Source organism: Rhamphochromis longiceps, linkage group LG16 (genome assembly GCF_057381845.1).
Source record: "Rhamphochromis longiceps isolate RC_006_pf linkage group LG16, R_longiceps_female_GT1.1, whole genome shotgun sequence".
Classification (NCBI taxonomy): domain Eukaryota; kingdom Metazoa; phylum Chordata; class Actinopteri; order Cichliformes; family Cichlidae; genus Rhamphochromis; species Rhamphochromis longiceps.
In genome coordinates this window covers 4509561-4532159 of record NC_140572.1, presented here as the reverse complement: position 1 = coordinate 4532159, position 22599 = coordinate 4509561, and the positions used below count along the sequence as shown (strand labels likewise).

Below are 22599 nucleotides of genomic sequence, written 5' to 3'. Positions count from 1 at the left end.
TGGGAACGCAGGCATCTGTTTAAAGCAAATGGATTTAATTTTAACAAGTCAGGGGTGAAACTGTTCACCTCCAACTTGTTTTATTCCATACGTCATCCATATGTGCTTGGTGCCAAGGCTGAGATAAACGAGGAGTTATCTCATAAAGAGGAACAAACAGTACTCCAAGAACAGACAAAGCCCAGCAGAAACCTTGAGGAGGAGCTCCATCTGCCCCCACCCGGGAAGAGCCTCAGAAAGGAGAGACATCTGAGGCAAGAAGAGGGGTCCCTATTTGCCTCCAACTCTCTCAACAACACCAACGACCAGGACCAGGGACCACGATCTTCCCCAGTCCCCCAAACCCCTGACAGGCCATCACCCTCCTCCCCCTCCCTTTCTCCCTCCTCCCCACACCTGAAATTCACTGAGGAGATGATGGAGCGAGTCAATGCTGGGCTCAGATCTACCCCCCGGCCCAATCCCTTTTTGTCCCCCATAAACCCCCCACCAGAGCGGCCAAAGGTTCGCCATCGAGCCCCGCCCTCATCAGAGCAATCGAAGTCACATTGCCCAGCCTCGCCCCCCTTAGTTCCTCCTTACCACCTTCACGCTCTGTCTCCACAGTCTGATGTGTTTAGGGTCCGGGCTGCGAGGATTATGGCAGTGGTGACTTTTCCCAGGAGAAGCTGGGACCCTGTTTACTAGAAGGTTTTAAAATCTCTGTACTTTTAGGTGACAGAAGGAGACATGTGGCCTGGTCAAAACACAGAGAGGTGCACTCTAAAAGATCTTTAAACATAGTAAACATACCTTGTGTGCCACAGACTGCTCCCAAACACGAGGGGACAAGTAATACCTCTAAAACACTTAAGTTGGCTTTATTAAACGTTAGATCTTTAGCTGGGAAAACATTTTTAATTAATGATTTAATCACTGAGCACAGCCTTGATTTTATGTTTTTAACTGAAACTTGGTTGGACCAAAGTAACAGTGGAGCTGTTCTCATCGAGACGACCCCTCCTAACTACAGTTTTATCAGTGAGGTCAGGGCGAGCAGGAGAGGAGGAGGGGTTGCTGTCTTATTTAATGAATCATTTCAATGTAAGCAGCTATCTCCTGGAAGTTTTCAGTCTTTTGAATATGTGGCTTTACAGCTGAAGGCCCCATCCAAAGTTGTGTTTCTTAATGTTTACAGGCCTCCCAAATACTGCACAGACTTTTTTAATGACCTCAGTGAACTGCTGTCTGCGATCTGTGTTGATTTTGACTGTGTAATTATTGCTGGGGATTTTAACATTCATGTGGACAACCCTCAGGACAAAGGGACTAAAGACCTGAGTAACACTCTGGGCAACTTTGGGCTGACTCAGCATGTAACAGAGGCCACACATAATAGAGGACACACTCTTGACCTACTGATCTCCAAAGGCCTGAGCATTTCAAAGGTTACTGTGTCTGATGTGGGCCTGTCTGATCATTACTGTGTTTTCTTTGAAAGTAAAATCTCAGCCCACATAAATATATCAACAACAGTGATCACAAAACGGTGTATAACTGAACACAGTTGTGCAATTTTTAACCGGGTCTTCCCATTAACACCTGACCTGTCCAGAGGGTCAGTCAATGAGCTCGTCAATAGCTTCAATGCTAACATGTTAAATGTAATGGACACTATTGCTCCCATTAAGGTGAAGGAAGGAAGGAGTCTCCATGGAGAAACTCCACACTGGTGAAAAATGAAAAAAGAGAGTGTAGGAAAGCTGAGCAGGTTCACTATGACATCTATAAAGAGAAACTTCACAATTTTAATTTACAACTGAGGAGTGCAAGGAGGTCCTACTTCTCTGACATCATCACTAAAAACAGCCATAATGCTTGGGTCTTATTTTCTACAGTTGACAGGCTAACGAACCCTCCTGTGTCAGTGGCAGCTGAACTTCATTCGACCATGGCCTGCAATGACTTTGCCAAATTCTTCACAGAAAAAATCCAAAAAATTAGACAAGCAATTGGTACATCAACAGCAGATCCAGGATATGTACTGTGTCCACCAAAAAACTGTTTAAACACCATGAAACAGTTTCAACCGATTAACAGCAAAGACCTGGAGGACATCTTAGGTCAACTGAACTCCTCCTCCTGCTGTTTAGATGTCCTGCCAACAAGTTTTTTCAAAAAGGTCTCAAAGACTTTAGAGTCAGACCTGTTACAGATCGTCAACTTTTCTTTATTATCAGGTGTGTTTCCAGAATCACTAAAAACTGCTGTAATCAAACCTATACTGAAAAAGGACAATCTTGACAAGACACAAATGAACAACTACAGGCCGATCTCAAATCTCTCATTTTTAAGTAAGATCATTGAAAAAGCAGTTTCTCAACAGCTCAGTTACTTCTTAAAACAGAATAACTACTACGATGCCTTCCAGTCAGGTTTTAGACAGAACCACAGCACTGAAACCGCTCTGACCAAAGTGTTTAATGACATATGTCTGAATACAGACAGTGGAAAAATGTCAGTTTTAGTTTTACTGGATCTCAGTGCAGCATTTGATACAGTTGACCACAACATATTACTCAAACGACTGGAGAACTGGGCAGGTCTTTCAGGAACTGTACTAAACTGGTTCAAAACATACTTAGAAAACAGGAAATACTTTGTATCAATAGGTAACTTCACATCTGAGCAGACAAGTATCACATGTGGAGTTCCCCAAGGTTCCATCTTGGGACCCTTTCTGTTTAACATTTACATGCTCCCACTGGCACAGATTATAAAGAACAACAAAATAAACTATCACAGCTATGCAGATGACACACAAATATATATCACAATGTCACCAGGAGACCAAGGCCCCGTACAATTTTCTCCAGCTAAACAAAAACAAAACTGAGGTAATAGTCTTTGGCGCCAAAGAAAAACGATTACAGGTCACCAGAGAACTTCAATCTATACATCTAAAAACCACAAACCAGGCGAGAAATTTGGGTGTAGTGATGGATGCAGACCTAAACTTAGAAAAACACATTAAGACAATAACAAAGTCAGCTTACTATCACCTCAAGAATATTTCAAGGATAAAAGATCTGATGTCTCAACAGGACCTGGAAAAACTAGTCCATGCATTCATCTTTAGTAGGCTTGATTACTGTAACAGCATCTTTACAGGTCTACCTAAAAAATCAGTCAGACAACTACAGCTCATTCAGAACTCTGCTGCTCGAGTCCTCACTAAGACCAAAAAAGTGGACCACATCAGTCCAGCTCTGAGGTCTTTACACTGGCTGCCTGTCCATCGGAGGATAGACTTTAAAGTTCTGATGCTGGTCTATAAAGCTCTGAATGGTTTAGGACCAAAATACATCAGTGACCTCCTGACCCAGTATGAACCTTCCAGATCCCTCAGGTCATCTGGATCCGGTCTTTTATCAGTTCCCAGAGTCAGAACCAGACACGGAGAAGCTGCATTCAGCTTTTATGCTCCTTATATCTGGAACAAACTCCCAGAAAGCCTCAGATCAGCTGAAACACAGTTTATTTAAATCCAGGTTGAAGACTCACCTGTTCTCAGCTGCATTTGAATAAAGCACCAAATCCACACTTTAAGCTTAAATTTCAAAACTTACATTTAACTACTGATTTTATCTACTGTTCTGATTTTATCTGTTTTGATTTTATATACTGTTTTGTTTGTTTGTTTGTTTGCTTGTTTTAATCAATTTTAAATCATGCTTTTTATTTGTTTTTGTTTCTAATGTCTCTGTAAAGCACTTTGAATCACCTTGTTGTTGAATTGTGCTATACAAATAAATTTGCCTTGCCTTGCCTTGCCTTTAAGCGAAACATTCTTTGTATGTGAGGAAAATGCTGTTCATCCTCTTCAGCTCTAGCGTAGACAACTGGCTTTGCCATATTTTCATGTGTGTCTTCTTTCCGTGCGTCCGCTACTTTGAAACGCTTGGGCCGCTCTGCCCGCCACAGTTTCAAGCTGGTCATGTGACTGCATGGCCACATCTGATTGGTAAAAAAGTTACCGGAAACTCCACTGGCGGCATGTTATCTAATGTGTTAAACTAATTATTTTTTAAAAAGTAACGAGTCAAATTTTGGAAATGTAGCAGAGTAAAAGTACCGTTTCTTCTTCACAGATGTACTCAAGTAAAAGTAAAAAGTATCGTGCAAAAAGGGTACTTTAAAAGTAAATTTTTTTTCCAAAAACTTACTCAAGTAAATATAACGGAATAAATGTAACTCGTTACTACCCACCTCTGCAGACGGGCAAGTATACAGGTATACTATGAACAAATATACATATATAAAGATGAAGCACTGTGAGGTAAACAGATCTACAGAGTGCTATGAAAATATCTACAGTAGTGGAAGCGTAGCTCTCTGAACAGACTATAACAGTGTAGGCACTATAACAGAGACTACACCATGTCAGTGTCCTAAAACTACAGCAGTAACCAACGTGGTGAATGTTGATAATGAAAGGATCATGGTCACTGGGAGGAGGAGTGTAGAAGGGTTAGGTGAGTGTGGATGGAAAGGCTCAGCGGGGACTGAGTTCAGTAGGGTGACAGCTGTGGGGAAGAAGCTGTTCCTAAACCTGCTGGTTTTAGTCTGAAGGCTCCTGTAGCGCCTCCTGGAGGGGAGGAGGAGCTGGAAGAGTTTATTGGCAGTATGAGAGGAGTCTGAGAATGATGCATACTCGGCTTAGAAATCTCTTTTTGAGCGTTGTGTGATGGAGAACTTTGCTTTGTGTAATGTTATAAATACTTGGATAATCCTCAGAGTCTCTGGACTTTTACTTAGAGATATTATATTCAGTCCTGTGGATAGTTATATATTTAAAAATATATGATCCTCTCTGGTTACTCTGGTATGAATGACTCTGAATCACTTAATGGTAAATAACACACTATTTGCAAATTTGCAAACTGTGAAAGAATTCCAGATGACAAGTCTGTAGTTCGACATACAAGTGACGACCTTTCACCTTCATCAGTTTTTATTTAATTGTGTCAGAGAAACTCAAACGTGCTCTTCATGCAGCTGAGTACATTCAGTGTTTAAAACGGAAGCTGTGCAGGTCTGAGATCAGCAGCTTTGTGAAACACCAAGCTGAGGTCCTGTTAATGCTGATATATAGTGACACAGTTACATTTCAATTTAATTCAATTTTATTTATATAGCACCAAATCACAACAACAGTCACCTGAAGGTGCTTTATATTGTACAGTAGATCGTACAATAACAGATACAGAGAAAAACCCAACATTCATATGATACAGGGGTGATTAATCCTTTTGACTTTGTTTTTATCAATAAAACAGCTGCAGCTTTCACTACAGCACATGTGGTGCTTTAACCTTTGTACTGTTTGCATCAGTTCATTCTGCAGTTAACATGTGAACATGTTGGATGATCTGTCTGCTGTCACTGGGTGGTGCTGAGGTCTGAATCTGAGGGCAGCTCCTGTAATCACAAAGAGAACAGAACCATCACAAACTGAAATATAAAGTTTATCTCAAATCTGAAATAGAGCTGATCCTTCTGTCCTCACACACCCAGGATCTGAAGTTCTTCTCTTACATTTCTTTAGTTCTTCAGCTCTGCTCACATACGAGCTGTTTATTTCTTAAAGCCGTATATACCAACAGATTTTCCAATATAATGTTAACCTTTGAGTTGTTGGTGCTTTGTGAATGTGAATCTGCATACATGAGCAGACGGAGCAGGTTTCAGTCCTGGTTCAGTCTGCTGCTGCACCGTGGTCACCAACATACAGAGGTATCATAACAAATATTAATGCTTTTTTCCCTCTCAAAGGATGTAAGCTGTACTGCACATGTAACTTTGTGAACTTACCTCAATAAGAATGATTCAGACTGTTTTATTTAACCTGAATATTTGAAACAAACTTAGTAAAAACAATACACAGAGTCAGTGCTAAAAATGTAATCCGAGGAAAAATGAAACACACATTTTAACTTAAGCTGCCAAGCAGAAGTATTTGGTTTGAGTACATAAATATTAGGCTTTGCTATTTAATCTGTAATTGATGATTAATGAGGGGTTACTGAAGTGCAAGCCTTTTTTAAAATATGTGTTAATATCCTTACAGATGTGGCAAAAGAGTGAAAACATGCTGCTGTTTGCACATATTTAATAATCAGCTCTGCACAGGAGCTGCAGCAGAGTGCAGCCTGTTGCTCTTACAGTGTAATACTCATAATAAAAGTACAGTAACTGTGGTTAGTTACTGACGGAGCAGCCCAGTGCGTTTCTGCTCATTTCGTTCACCTGCACGGGTTAGCTAAACAAACTTTACAAAACAAGTTTTGCCGATAGCCGAGTGCCCATCTTAGCTAGCTAGCTAAGGATGTTAGCTACAGATTAGCTTACAAACACCTTTCACTTACCAAAAATATTGTGGCGGCTCTCAGGTCCTTCTGTCAGGCAGACACTGAAGAACACCTGAGTCTGTCAGTTTGAAACAGTCGGTAAACGCTGGACCTCCTCTCAGCGTCCCCGCTCTATGTGCCGTTCAGAGAACGCAAGTTTCTTCATGACTGCGGCTGCTGCAGATATTAGGTCGTCCATGATTTCTACAGTCACTGGTCAGCAATATAATGTGCGCAAACATATGTGGCTCATATATGTGGCTCTGAAGCCCCGCCCCTCAAGCGCACCCTCAGATGCCGAAGCAGTGCCAACTAATTGAAGCTGAAAAAATAACTGTACGTGGAAAAAAACGATGTAAGTGTGAAAACCACATGAACAGTGAGTTTTTCTTTAAATTTCTATATTTATGTTTTTTCACTATCATTTCACTTTCAATACATTTGTTTCAGTTTCAATATTTTTTCAGTTTCATTTTAAGGTGGCATCGTTTTAACCTCATATGTGGGTTCAAAGTACAAAAAAGTCCAGTTGTTTCTCTGCCAAACTCCTTAGACTGGAAGTTCTCATGTTATATTAATGTCCCACAGAAAGATTAAGGCAAAGATTAGGACAGGTTACAACTCGTGAATTTCATGTACTTATCACAGTTACAAAAAAGAATCTGCCTGAAGTCTATACATCCATACGTCTCATCATACAAAGCACTGATCTCCTACCTGCTGATGGAGCTGCTTTTGCTGGCTGTTCTTTAGGTTCTTCCATCATCTTTCTATAAAAACACGAGAAGATGATTTTACCAAAAGAAACAGTGAACACAGTCTGGGTGTCACATCATATGAATTTGTGTCATGGTTTAGTGTACGGGCCACACACACTGAAACTGATCTGTGTGAAAGAACACATCGACGACATGTGAATGTAGTGATAACCTCATCATAATAGAGGTTTTTACTTTTTCACATATTTGTTCAGTATAATGATTAAATAATCTGACAATACAAACCTAAAATACTTTGTTCCCTGTCTGCGACTTTGTGCGTCTCTGCTGTTAGTGCTTAAAGGAAGTTTTAAACTTAAAATCCTTCCCCACATATGTGACTGTGGTCTCTGGGGCCATTATCCTGAAACACTGGGGCTCAGCCCTGAAAGCTTTGCTATCTTCACCTGATAACAGCAGCTGTTTAAAGTTACTGAGTTTGACAGGGAAGTGAATGTAAATGTGAGACACTGTGTGCTCACAGCTAAAGGCTGCAGTCAGCTGTGTCAGAGCGTCCAATGAGCCTTTAATAAACACTCAGAGCTCCATGTTGATGAAGCTGTCATGTGTGAGCTTGTGAGGCTCCTTTAAACTGGCTCTGCTCTGTCAGATGCTCACCTCTTCTTCACTGTCTCTGCTGCACTCTCCATCTCCTCCTCTCTCTCTCTGCTGTCCTGTTTAAAAAAACAAACAAATCAGCGTTAGCCAATCAAACTCTGTGCAGATGCTGCAGCTACAGCTGATATGTCATTCAGCTGTTCATCAATCAGCTTCTGCTGCTGTTTATTCTGCTCTTACTCTGAACACGTGCAGATCTAGATTTCTTGGGGTGTCAAAATCAAAGCGTTTGTTTTTTTCAAACACATGTGCAGGTGTTACACATGGTTTTCATAAAGTAGCAGCCAGTTGAGGAGGATGACTCTGAGGATGATGAGGTAACTTTTACAAACATGAGAAACCTCATAGATGGGAGCCAGGAATCATAAAACTAAAATCAGGTGGATCATCACACCTAACGCGTTATTTACGAACACGTTAGTCCCAACACTGATTGTTACAGGATACAGCAGCAGGGAAAAGTTCTGGACTGTCACGATTGGTCAGAATTAGCCCAACAAAATATAACCAATTTTACCTTTTTCTAAAGACAGAAAACACATCTAGTCCTTTTTTCTTTTACATATATTTTTTTAATTAATCAACAATAAAGCTCAACGCTACACTAGCTTCTAGCTTTGATTGACACAAAACTTAAAAATCAGCCTAATTCTGAGGAGTCACTTCATGACACTCACAGTCTTTGTCATTGTTGATTCTTAGCTCACAAACAGTTCTTATGAGGACTAACTAGTGGTGAAGGTTTAGCTCTTCATAAAGTTACAGGAGGATAAAATAAACATGAGATCGTTGAAATAATCCTGTCTGATCACACGTGAGAACAATAAACGCTGTAACAGAAAATGAACAGTAATGTAACGACACTCATCTCTCACGTCTGCACTAAACTAAAACGTCACTACTTCCACATCTAGTTGGTTTTAATGGAGGCGGAGTCTCCCTGCCCAGTGCGCACTCAGGATAATTAACTTGTCACAACACAGGAAGTGAGCGCATGTAAATCAGAAAATCAGGTCTTGAAACGCACTCAGGGAAATGAAGTGAAAGATCTTCGTTTTAACTGACAGGTTTCACAGACACTCAGAGACCTGCAACAACATGAAAACACATCACTGTAACACTCAAAACTCAATCATATGAAATCATAAGTGAAGGACTGTGATGATGTTGTGTTATGAAGTGTCTGCTGAGTCCAACCTCTAAGAATTACGAGTCTGGACTTTAATGATTAATGATTCAAAATTCAGACATCAAAGTTTCTCACATTACAGAATCAGATGAACAGACATGAAGGGATATTTGTGGTTTTATGCACAGAGTCAGAATCAGAGTCAGAGGTGTTCCTCGTGATGTTTGGTGATGGAAACCGTCTCATCGACGTTTCCATCACCAAACTAGAGAAACTAGTAGCTGCATGCAGCAGAGTTTAGCACAGCTGATCTCTGTGACACATCAACAGGAACAACATGTTGTTAAACAGGACTGTGTAAAGACTCAGAGTCTGACTCACACCTGAACAATGAGGCTGTGCAGCATCGTCCTGTCACACCTGCTAAACCACTCGTATCAGTTTGAGCCCGAACAGTAACACGGTCACATGACCGACGAGGCCAACGCGCCCAGACGAACGTCTTCCTCGTGGAACTAACTTGTTCCTGTTATCAGATTTGTGAGCAGCAGCTGAAACTACCACACGAATAAATGTTCTTCAAACTGTTTGATTCCAGTCAATCAATAATCAATAATCTATAATCATGAGGATTCAAACACAAGAGCTGAACGTGTGGTTACATTGTAACCTTGGTTCTCTGAGTGAGAGACTCTCTCCCCTCTGTCACATATGTAACAGAGGGGAGAGAGAGTGTCGGTGTGATGGAGGACATCAGGTCCAAACATCACAGAAACAAACAAACTGTTAAAGGAGGAAACAAAGCAAACTTACAGTTTCTTCACACAGAGACACCAACAACAAGCTCCACTGTCCCACTCTGATCCTGTCTCCTCCTCTTTTATTCTTGCTCTGAGCTCTTTTTGGGTGTGTGTTTCTGTCTCCACCCACAGGAATGCATTGATACACTGTTGATAACGACTCGAGAGCAGACGTGTGACAGAAAACAGAAAAATAACCTAAACACCTAAATAACGTAAAATAATCAGAATATTTATTAATATGTTTAATTTCTCTTTAAAAACTTTTCTGCTCCTCAAATCCTTTGTTTAAGTTCAATCTAAGGAAAGAAAAGCGTCTTCTTTAAGTTTCTCAAAGAAGTCCACGATCTGCAGGCTCATGGAAATTCATTTTGTTGTTTTTTTGAGCAGAAACACCAGAGTGTAGAGCAGGAAAACGATCCCAGCAGGACGTCTCTGTTGGGGAAATATCCCAGTTATTCCCCTGAGCCTGGTTAGTGAACTGAGTCAGAGCTGTTCATCGATCCTACAGGTGCTAACATACAAACACGATCAGCAGCTTCTCTCATATGGAGAACACACTTCAACATCTGCAGCAAATCCTGTGTTTTATGTTGATGTGACCAACATCTTGTGTTGAGTCTTTGAAGATGAGGAGCCAAATGTAACCCGTGTAATTGTTACGCCTGCTGTTCTGCGTTGTGTTTTGGTGTTGAAGCAAGAGGCAGGAGACAGTGTCGAATCTTTGGCTCTTTACTGCACATCTGCAACACAGAGACACATGTTCGATCCGTGCGTGTCACGCGACTGCCCGTAACCCTCTCCTCCGGCCATGCTGAAAGGAGCTGTCCCCTTAATGTACATTAATGTAACGAACCAAATACAACAAATTATTTCAAACCATTGACTTAAACTCTCAAAAAACAAAAAGCACAAAATAAACAATATGTCACTAAAAAACATCAAAACAACTTATAAGAACAATAAATGAAAGACTGCATCTCCAAAACATAAAAACATCTCCATACCTGCAACACAGAGACACATGTTCGATCCGTGCGTGTCACGCGACTGCCCGTAACCCTCTCCTGACGAAGAAAGAAAAGGTGCATGCTGTTACACAAAAGGAGAGACTGACGCGAGTAAACTCTCAAGCCGCTAGCGATACGGACTAGCTTAGCATGCTAGCATATTAGCCGAGTTCTCGGCTATAACTCATTATAATTGTGTATTAATGAACTCGTCCTCCACAAAACTTATCCCAAATGAGTCTCTTAACGATAAACAAAACCGCGGCGGTACGGTCGTATTCACACTGAAGCTTGGGATCCGAACAAACTTTGATTAACTGAGAGCAACGTGGCAGTGACTTACCTCCGGCCATGCTGAAAGGAGCTGTGACCGGGGCACACATGCACGCGCCTACGTCACCACGCAGCGCACACACGCACATGAACGCACACAGACCGAACACACAGATAGGAGAGTGAGATGCAAAAAAATGACATATTTATTCCAAAAAAGAAAGTATTTTGGGTGAAATTCACAAGTGTTTAACACATATGTTACATTCACCCCCCCCTGAATTTCACCAAAATCACTACACATCTGAATGGTACTGCAGTACCAAGAGGCACAACGACGCTGAACTACCATCACCTCCGGAACAGGTAACCCAAGGATCTTATCCCATAGTTCAGTTAGAAACTATCCATAAATGGATTAAAAGAAGTTGGATAGGTTGATCAGGCCTCCAACCCTTTCAGAACACAAAGGTGCAGCCTACACCTCATCAAACGTGGTCTCATAAAAACGCCCAGGGTGGGTGTCATGATGCCTCAAGCAAGTACAACACATTCATAATACGCAATGGGATGACCCAAAAAAAACAGTCTATGTCAGAGGCCGAGCCTCCCGTGGCGGTAACAGGCCCCATGTAATAGGCTTCTGGACCATGTTTTCTATCAGCCTGTTGACTGACTTTACCACCCGACCTGCTCTGGTAACCACTCTGCTTCGAACATTGGCATGGTCAGAGTCATGGCTTGGCAAGTTGGATGGCTGCTCAGTATACGGCTGACCAGAGGTCTGATTGATGTCTGAACCAGAAACAGGAACAGTCTGCGGAACAACAGCGTCCCCATGACAGGCACCTGGAACAGAATCTGTGCCAGACTGTGTCGAATCAGAGGTAGCGGAACAGTCAACCGGAGTAGGAAGAGCAAAGTGCTGGGCCTGACCAGCAGGGCTTGCTGGAATGTCCGTTGTGCAAGTCTGAGAATCAGGTGGGGCATTGTCCACATCCGCACCATCACATGAACCATGCTGACGATCCGTGGACTGTGAGGCATGCTCTCCTGCCGCGGAATCCACATCCACTCCATGGCTCAAATCCGAAAGGACCCACAAAGAAGTCCTTGCTGCGGTAGACTCTGTCCCTAGACTGCCAGGGTCCTCCAGATCCCCATCAGCACTGAGATCCCCCTCACTGGAGAAAACGTCTAAGGACTGACTTCCCAACGAATCCTGGACAGGAAGGAAACTCACGTCCAACAGAAGGTTTCTGTGTACAACCTTACTCTGGCCTGAAGAGTCACTGATCCTGTAAATGTGGGTCCTGGGATGCCTCTCCACAACAGTGTAAACCTGAGGCTCCCACTTGTCTGCAAGTTTCTTCTTGCCCCGCTCGCCTTTATTGGCAAGCAGGACGCGATCCCCAACGTTCAGAGACACACCTTTGATTTTCTTATTGTATTGACGAGCCTGATGCTCCTGCTCATTGCTGGTGTGCTCCCGGGCGATCTTGGCAGCCTCAGACAAGTATGACAGAAGAAGCTTGGAGTAGCCGTTAAAGTCCACCACAATGGGATCATGCAAAACAGACTTGAACATAACGTCGACCGGTAGTCGTGGGACACGGCCGAACATCAAGTAGAATGGGGCATATCCAGTAGTCTCGTGAACAGTTGCATTATAAGCAAAGGTCAATGTCTGAATCTGCTGCGGCCATTCCTGTTTGGCTCTGAGAGGGAGAGCTCGCAGCATGTTGCCAAGTGTGCGGTTGAACCGCTCCGTGCCCCCATTGCCCATAGGGTGATAAGCCGTAGTGTGAGACTTGGCAACGCCCGAAATCTGCAGAAGCTCAGAAAATAATTCACTCTCAAAGCTGGGACCTTGGTCTGAGTGAATACGCTCAGGGAAACCATATACACAAAAAACACAGTCCCATAACTTTCTGGCAACCTGCTTGGCAGTCTGATTCTTGCACGGGAAAGCAAAGGCCATTTTCGTGAAGTGGTCAGTTGCCACAAGCACATCAACAGAGCGCTTCTTTTTGTCCTCTGCTGACCAAAAGTCAATGCAGATGAGCTCCATGGGAGCAGAGGTCTTAATGCTCTCTAATGGGGCTCGTGCTGCAGGCTCTGGAGTCTTGGCAAGTATGCACCTTCCACAGCACCGAACATGCTCCTTCACATCCCTCTCCATATTGGGCCAGAAAAAACGTTGCCTTGCTAGGTGGAGGGTGCGAACTTGACCCTGGTGCCCTGCCAAATCGTGGACACCTTTCAAGGCCTGCACCCGTAAATTCACTGGCAACACCAACTGGAGTCTCTTTGTTTTGCTCACAGGGTCTCTCGTCTCCCTGTAGAGAATGCCATCCCGAACCTTGAGCCTCTCCCAGTGCTTCAATAGGGCCAGTGCCCTGGAATCCATACCATGTCTCTCACGCCTGGAAGGGTGCCTCCTGCGGGCTACGAGTGGCAGGACAGCGGAGATGACGGGATCTTGAAGTTGGTGGTCCTCCAGCTCATGTAAGGTAAGTGATGGCAGTACATCATTGCCAACTGGTTGCAACTGCTGAACAAGGTAGAGAAGGGAGGCAGCTCTATTCTCCGCAGCGGTTTCCCAGTAATCATGGTGAACCAAGGTAGCCGTGACTTCCGACGAACTGTAGGAATCTTCTGAGGTCAGAGCTGGAACAGGTTGTTGGGCAACCTGAATATTTTGGACACCAAACCTGAAAGCGTCCTGCACCTCATGAGCCGCTGCACCTTCTGCATTCCGCACCAAGTGCTCGTAGGGCTCCTGAAGCAAGCGCCCACCAATAGAATAGGTGAAGGGGTCACGACTGAGTGCATCTGCTACAACATTCTTTCGACCTGGGATGTACCTCAAATCAAAGTTGTAGGATGACAGCTTGGCCACCCACCTTTGTTCATAAGCGTCCAGCTTGGGTTTGGTCAATACATGAACGAGCGGGTTGTTGTCAGTCCACACTGTGAACTGGTGCCCCTTCAACCAGTGGCTGAACTTTTCAGAGATGCTCCACTTCAGGGCCATGAACTCAAGGCGATGGGCTGGGTATCGCTGCTGTGACCTGCTTAGTGCTTTGCTCGCAAAAGCAATAGGGCGTGCCTTATCCCCGTCGATAGGCAATTGTGATAAAACCGCTCCCAGTCCATCCAGAGAAGCATCCACAGACAAAATAAACGGTCGTGAAAAGTCAGGGTGAGCCAACACGGCACAGTTAAGGAGGTCGTCCTTCAGTTTATGAAAGGCCTTGTCACATGCAGGGCTCCAATCTGCAGCAGTCAACTTCCTGAACATGCCAGCACCCCTCCCAGCGTGACTAGTCCGTCCCTTCCTCTTCTGACCAGCCGTCAGAGCAAACAGAGGCTTGGCAATGGCTGAGCAACCAGGAATGAAGCACTGATAGAAAAAGACCATTCCTAAAAAGGACTTAATCCTTTTCACAGAAGGAGTGCAACCATCCTTCTCCATTAGAGCCTCCTTTGGCATCTTGGAAATCACTTCCACCTTAGCTGGGTCCACAGCCACTCCGGTCTGGTCGATGACATGACCAAGAAACCTGACTGACTTCCGCAGCAGATGACACTTCTTTGGACTCAACTTGAGATTGTTGTCTCTCAACCTTTGAAAAACAGCTCGGAGCCGGCACAGGGCTTCCTCTTCAGTGGGAGCAAAGACCAGGAGGTCATCCAAGTAGCAGAGCAGACTGGTGAAGTTGAGGTCACCAAAGATGTTCAGCATCATGCGCATAAATGAAGCTGGGCTATTGCAGAGCCCTTGTGGCATCCGGTTGTATTCGTAGAGGCCAACAGGCGTTGTGAAAGCGGTGTACTTCTTATCCTCCTCACACATTGGAATGTTGTAAAACCCAGAGGTTAAGTCCATCGTGCTGAAGAAGGCATTGCCCCCAAGCGCGGCAAGGCAATCCGCTTGGTGAGGGAGTGGATGCGCATCCTTAAGAGTCCGCGCATTCAACCACCTGAAGTCCGTACAAATCCGCAATCCGCCATCCTTTTTCCAGACCATGACGAGGGGGGATGCATACTCGCTGATGGATTTGCGAATAATCCCTTTCTCCTCCATGTCAGTGAGTACCTGCCTTAGTTGTTGGTAATGAGCAGGGGGTACTCTTCTGTAAGGCATACGGAATGGGCGTTCATCAGTCAGGTGGATCCGATGTACAAAGCGTCTAGCTTCGCCACAGTCAAGCGGGTGTCTAGAGAAGATGTCCTCATACTGCTCAATTAGCTCAACGAGCTCTCTCTTTGATTGTAAGCTGGCATGGCATGAGTCAATGTCAAGATCACCCAAACCTAGGGAGCACAACCTGTCATTCAAGTCGGCCTCAGTAGCAGCTGGCCCACTGGCTGGTACCTGGGCCATACTCGCCATCTTGCAGGAGTCCTGCTGGAAATCAAGGTCCTCCACCGCAAGGCAAGATGAAACAACAGCAACCCTCGAGTTGCGTTTCAAGGTCAGTGGTTTTGAGGAGAGATTGGTCATCTTCAATGGCACCCACCGATCACCCCACATGGATGTGATCACCCGGCCAACAAGAACGTCTCTCGGCCCAGACCCAGAGGTGCACGGTTCCACGATGATCGTGCTGCCTGGAGAGACTGGCACATTGCTGGGTAGCCTGCCCCATACCAGATGTTCACACCGTGGGAGTAGTGTCACAGCACGAGGCAGTTTCACAGTGCCAATTTTGTCGGGAACCTCCTCACCCCTCCATCTGGTGGTGCACGACATCATGTCCAAGAAGTGCTCATAGTCAAGAAGCGAGTGCTTGCTTCCCACAGACACAAGCTTCCAATAGTCATCAGAATGTTTCATAACTCGCATCAGGTACTTGAGAACGTTGGCGCCAATGATGAGCTCATCACGCTGGCCCGACACTACCAAAACTGGTACAATGCATTTCACACCGTGGACAGTAAGTGTCAAGTCATAAACGCACTTCGGGTGGGTCTGCTTCCCACCACAGCCAACCAGCACAATCCGTTCGGCCGACTGCGGTCCACTCACAAGAGCCCCAGCCTCTCTAAGTGACTTCTCGGCCTCTTCACTCATAGTGCAAGCCATAGACCCGGAATCCATCATGCCCCTCAAGTTAACCTTGTCATTCACTGCAACTTGGGTGTAGAACAATTCACTAAATGTAGGCACTACTGCTGGTCCCTGAACCACGACACGGTATCCCTCTGGCATTGTTGAACAGGTGTTGACATAAAGAATTTCGAGATCCGATTCATCATGATTGAGGGTATTAGGTTCATCCCCCACACTGCCCCTCTCCAAGTGTGGGTGATTCAGTTTTCCGAAGGCCAACCCTGCCTCGCGACAGCCCCGGCCTCCCGTCCCTCACGACGACTGTGACAGTCCTTTTTCCAATGACCAGGAGCAAAGCATGCAAGACAGAGATTCTCTCTCCTGCAGTGCATGTGAGTGGAATGACCAGTGTTGCCACAGACCTGACAACTCTTCTTAAGAAAGGGCCCGCGGGTAAAACGCTGCGAAGGTGCAGATGCAGGGACTGTAGTCTGCACATTCTGACATGCAATCACGCGATCCAAGAGGCCGATCAGAGCGCGCATGCCAGTCAAATCAAAAGCTTGGGTGTTAGTCGAACCAAGCTCGCAACCAACTGACTGCTGACTAGATTGAGTGGACACAGTGTACGTTGGTGACTGTTGGAACTGAGGAGTAGGAGTAGGCACCGGACAAGAAGACACTGACGTCCCAGAAGGACAGGTTGTCGAAACATCAGCTAGAACAGCAGTGAAGCAAGCTGCTGTGGGCGAAAGCTGACAAGTAAGGTTTGAGGCTGGTGCTGTAGGCTGAGACTGCAAGGCGACACTGGCCTGCCCAGGCTGTGATGCCATCGCTTCTTGAGGCACAATAGAGCAGTTGTGGCTAACCTCTCTCCTCTGTGAGGTGTGGAAACTGCCCTGACTGCGTGCCCTGAGTTCACGCTGGAAGCTATCAATGCGTTCTTGAACCTCAGTGGTTGTCCACTCCTCAGCTGCTTTGATGCTGAGCCTGTTCAAGAGGATGGGGTCAGGGCAATACTTGATGAACATCATCGAGACCTCACGCCCTGGATCCTCAACATTACGCCCCTGCCTACGCAAGCACTCGTCAGCAGCGTCAATAGCATTGTTTAGCCTTATCCAATATTCCATCACTCCCTCATGTTGTAATGGTTTCGTGTTATAGAAGTCAGCCATAGGCATAGAAGAGTAAGTCAATACACTAAAGTGCTGTTTCAGAATGTCAAATATCAAATCAGGAACCTGGACATGGTCAAGTGAGGGGTTGTGACGTAGGGTGACCCTCACTACATCCTTAGCCTTCCCCATCAACCTAGCCAATATGTCACGTGATCGCTGATCTGTTGGTGTGTTGCGTTTTACAAAGTACATTTCCATCATTTCAACCCATTCATGAATGGAAAATTTATCACTGCCATCACCCCTGAAAACTGGTGGCTCCTTGACGTCTGATTGCAAGACGAGTTTCACCCCAGACAAATTTAGCTCAGGGGGTCCCTGCTCAGCCTTAGAGCTTTCAGTAGGCATACTGGTCCCCTTATCACCTTGCAGCTGGGCTACAATGGACTGACCAATCTGATTGGCCAAATCTGAGATGAGTGTACTCAACTCAGCACTGCCAGCTGTCTGCGGGGTCTGAATGTCACAGGGGGGAACCTGGAGACGAGTGGAACAAAACTTGGGAGCAAATGACACACCAACTTTAGGTGTCTGAACCCCATCCCCAAGAAACCACCCTCGCCCCATACCAACATTAGAGGAAACCTCCCCATCAGGAACACCAGTTGCCTCTGAACCAGATGCTGACTCCATAATGATGAATAAAGCACAATCACAAGAAACAAGATTCCAAATAGTGCAACTGTACAAAAGCAAACACAGTATTCTTAACTAACACTTAATGTTATTCAGGATGAGAATTGAGCAGATTAAATGTCCAAGCTCATTCAAAAAGTCCCACACAAGTTAGGAAAAGCAACCAACTTGGAACGAGGGCAATTATGAAGAGCTCCCCACGGTGATCGAGATGACGTCGATGCTTGATGAATCCAAAGGGTCACGGCACCAATGTAACCCGTGTAATTGTTACGCCTGCTGTTCTGCGTTGTGTTTTGGTGTTGAAGCAAGAGGCAGGAGACAGTGTCGAATCTTTGGCTCTTTACTGCACATCTGCAACACAGAGACACATGTTCGATCCGTGCGTGTCACGCGACTGCCCGTAACCCTCTCCTCCGGCCATGCTGAAAGGAGCTGTCCCCTTAATGTACATTAATGTAACGAACCAAATACAACAAATTATTTCAAACCATTGACTTAAACTCTCAAAAAACAAAAAGCACAAAATAAACAATATGTCACTAAAAAACATCAAAACAACTTATAAGAACAATAAATGAAAGACTGCATCTCCAAAACATAAAAACATCTCCATACCTGCAACACAGAGACACATGTTCGATCCGTGCGTGTCACGCGACTGCCCGTAACCCTCTCCTGACGAAGAAAGAAAAGGTGCATGCTGTTACACAAAAGGAGAGACTGACGCGAGTAAACTCTCAAGCCGCTAGCGATACGGACTAGCTTAGCATGCTAGCATATTAGCCGAGTTCTCGGCTATAACTCATTATAATTGTGTATTAATGAACTCGTCCTCCACAAAACTTATCCCAAATGAGTCTCTTAACGATAAACAAAACCGCGGCGGTACGGTCGTATTCACTCTGAAGCTTGGGATCCGAACAAACTTTGATTAACTGAGAGCAACGTGGCAGTGACTTACCTCCGGCCATGCTGAAAGGAGCTGTGACCGGGGCACACATGCACGCGCCTACGTCACCACGCAGCGCACACACGCACATGAACGCACACAGACCGAACACACAGATAGGAGAGTGAGATGCAAAAAAATGACATATTTATTCCAAAAAAGAAAGTATTTTGGGTGAAATTCACAAGTGTTTAACACATATGTTACACAAACACAGACAGTGGATCCAGAAGGACTGTTTATTCAGGGCTTTAATACGACTGAACTGATGCTTCACATCCTGTTTAGAGACGATCGACCAACACAGGCTCAGTCCTCACTCATCACACGGACTTCAGTCACACTGGGATCAACAGAGGAGACTGTTCACCATCACAGTTCAGCAACAATAATCAGAGCTTTTCTCTCTTGGTGAGGATCACATGTTCTGACACACAAAATATCTTCTGCTTTAACTCGTCTCTCTTTTTTAGTTTGGTTGTCGTGTTTTTTACTGTTTGTTCCTGTCAGTGTCAAATATGAGAGCAAACTGTTTTATGCAGGAGCCAAACCAACACCAAGCTGACCAAGAGAACCTATAACACCACCAGAATTTATTATCCAGACTTTACTGACAGATTTATGTGCAAGTAAAGCTGTTTTTTAAATTATGTTCACTGCTTTCAGCCAAGGAAGCATTCGTTCTTAAAAGTTCACGAAACGAGTAAATCCAGTTCAGCAGAGTTCCAGTTTGTAGCACAGCTGATCTCAGCTGATCAACAGTAACAACAGTAGGGGTGGGCCATAGAAACGATATACGATAGAAACGATATAAATTTGGCCAACGATAGAGATTGTGACTATACCGCATGTTGATGATGTCATCAAGCTGCGCCTGTTTTGGTCGAAAGCATCGCAGCAGCTACAACAATTATCATCTGCAATTATGGCGGGCGACAGTCATAACAAAGAGATGAAGCACTATTGAAATATGGCGAAAGCCAAAAAGTTAGCATTCATCCTCCAGCTTCACTGTGCTAATGTTATGCTAACATAGCTGTGTCGCTAGCAGTCACGTAGCACAACATTATATACCAGGTAGTCCAACTTCAGTAACCCTGCAAACGCCACTGCTGTTTAGTCTTCATTTATGTTGGAAGTGATAGCAGAGCTGTACGTTTGAATTAGTTTCAAAAATCTCTCAGTCAGAATATGCTATGAGATGTTTAGGTGGAAACTAGCGAGCTAACTTCCTGTTAACTTCTAACTCCGTTAAATTGAATAAATTCTTCTAAATTTTCATGGATGCCTGGATGTAGGGCTGCTCGATTATGGCAAAAATGATAATCACGGTTATTTTCACTGAAATTGAGATCTCGATTATTTGACAATATTTATTTAACAATAACAATGTGTTGAATAATGACTTTAAAGGTTGTCAAAAAATAATATTAAATAGTGTGCAAATACTGATAACAGTGCAAATGTTTGCAATATAAAAAAATAAATGAAAAATGTAAACATCTATGTTTAGTGAACTTTGCAGTGTTGCTCTGTGGTGCAGCTACGACACCGTAGCAAAGTTTACACACAGTCTACTTGATCCACGTCTGACTGAACCCATAATGTTTCCAACCACTGAAGTTTTTTTTACCTCTTTTCAACCAACAGCAGTCACTCTCCTCTCCAAATAACTTCTGTTTAGCTTTCCAAGCTTCCCTCGGGTCCTCTTAATCAGCGGTCCCCAACCCCCGGGCCTCGGACCGGTCCCGGTCGGTGAGTCGTTTGGTACCGGGCCGCGAGAGTTGAGGCTCAGGTGTGAAATGTATAGTTTTCAGGGTTTTTATCGGTTTTCCATGTTATTTTGTTATCGTTTTTATCGTTGACTTGGTTTTCCTGGGTCTTTTCACGTGTGTTATGAATAAATTTTCTTTTTTTCGGTACCGGCACTAGTTTTATTTTGTTGTGTTTATCCGCGACACCTTAATGGCCGGCCCGTGAAAATATTGTCCGGCATAAACTGGTCCGTGGAGCAAAAAAGGTTGGAGGCCGCTGCTCTTAATTGTTGTGACACGTGTTTGAAATGCAGAGAGGTGCGCTCGATTTGCCACACGGAGCAGCGCGAGAGTAAAGCACGAGGGAGGGGCTAATAATCGACTCAGTCATTTTTAATGATCGTTGAAAGCCCAGATCGTAATCGAGATTAAAATTCGATTAATTGAGCAGCCCTACCTGGATGTTAAACTTAATTGTTACACCTGGTAAAGCAGCAACGCTGATGATTTAATTAAAGATGAAAGAATTTAGACCATTTTTAACTCTTTGTGTTCGTTTGACTTTGGTACCTGAAGTTGTCGGAGTTTAGGACCCAGATTACTCCGTGAAGCTCCTCACTACGGCAGCCGTAATGCTCTGACGATCCATCAAGCAGTGCTGCTTACCAAAGTTGTACTAAAACATTTTTAACAGATTTCTGCAGCCAAAATCGGTTCGAGGTCAGTAAGCACAACCAGAATTCATACATAAGGCACACTCTCGATTTTTGAGGAAATTAAAGGATTTTAAGTGTGGAAAATATGTTATACAGAAGAATATATCGTGATATGGATTTGAGGCCATATCGCCCAGCCCTAAACAACAGGTTATTAAACACATCAGTTTGATCCACAGATCAGATCATACATCAGGTTTACTTCATGTAAAATAAACGTCTCACTCTATGAGCTCCATCAGTCTGTGTACCTCCTCATTGTCATTTCTGAGCAGAGTTTACCTGCACACTTCCTCATGTCTGACAGTGTCACAGTGTGTGTGTGCCAACATTAACCAGCTTTTCATCAGCTCCTTGTGCTTCATGAATAACTCAGACTGACAGAGTGATGAACAGAGCACAGAGGGAGGCTCTGCTCTGGTCCATCAAGCAGGATTCACATAGTAACATGTTTTTCCTTTGAACACTTCATTGTGTTTAACTTGAAACTGATTAAAAAGTGTTCGATTGTGCACTTCACACAGTCCTGAGTCACAGAGGCTTAAATGTGTTTGATTCTGAGAGGCTTTACTCCTGCATCAACATCAAGTATATGTAGGATTTAAACCACAGTGAAAACATCCTTAAATATTGATGGTGTGTGAGAGAGTCTGTATTTACTTCTGATTATCTCTGTTTGCAGTGACCCTGAACTGAGCTGGAGCAGCTTCATGTTGTTTTGACGTCACTCAGTAAAACCTGAATGTCGGCTTCTGAAGAACAAACTGGTTTCATCTGTTTCCAGTTAAAGGGACGATCATTGTTCCACCAGTGATGTTGGATCCAAAGTTTCATTCAGATCGTTTTAAACTGTTTATCAAAGACAAATGTTTGAGTGCAGAGTTACTGACTGATAACCAGAGTGGATTCAGCCAATCATCAAATCATCTCATTGGTTTTATTTTATGTAAATACAAACGTCTCACTTCCTGATCTGCTCATAAAGTTCCTAAAGACAAACTGTTAAAGGAGGAAACAGAGCAAACTTACAGCTTCTTCACACACCAACAACAAGCTGCACAGCTGCACACTAAACACAGACACACAGGTGATTCCTGGAAGGAGGCGGGGCTTCACCTGAAGCAGGACAGGTGGAGACTTGATAGGAATTTTCCCCGTACAGGGAGGAGGCTGATCTTCAGATGAGTTCCTGTTAAATCTGACGAAACAAAGTTAAAAGTGGACTCAGTCTTGTCTGATTTCACTCTGTTTTTCACTGAGCAGGTTTAAGTTTTATTAATGAAAATCAGCAGAGCTTGGTACTGATGGAAGACCCTCCTCTAAT

At 44.1% G+C, this 22599-nt stretch overlaps 2 protein-coding genes and 1 long non-coding RNA gene across 3 annotated transcripts in view; 1 reads left to right on the top strand and 2 right to left on the bottom strand.

The window, feature by feature from the left end:
• The window catches only part of LOC146650433 (protein NLRC3-like), a 56641-nt gene extending 46807 nt beyond the window's left edge, over positions 1 to 9834 (bottom strand). The window contains exons 1-3 of the mRNA XM_085385462.1: positions 9708 to 9834; positions 7766 to 7821; positions 7107 to 7159 (exon numbers count right to left, since the gene is read on the bottom strand). Coding sequence (XP_085241588.1) covers positions 7107 to 7159; positions 7766 to 7797 — 85 coding nt within the window. The 5' untranslated portion in view covers positions 7798 to 7821; positions 9708 to 9834. The remainder of the gene's footprint in view (positions 1 to 7106; positions 7160 to 7765; positions 7822 to 9707) is intronic.
• Positions 1 to 9840, bottom strand: part of LOC146650432 (protein NLRC3-like) — a 241341-nt gene extending 231501 nt beyond the window's left edge. Inside the window, exon 1 of the mRNA XM_085385511.1 lies at positions 9708 to 9840. The gene's annotated coding sequence lies outside the window, so the exon portion shown is untranslated. The remainder of the gene's footprint in view (positions 1 to 9707) is intronic.
• LOC146650428 (uncharacterized) overlaps positions 1 to 22599 on the top strand; it is a 387448-nt gene that overhangs the window by 243841 nt on the left and 121008 nt on the right. The window lies entirely within an intron of this gene.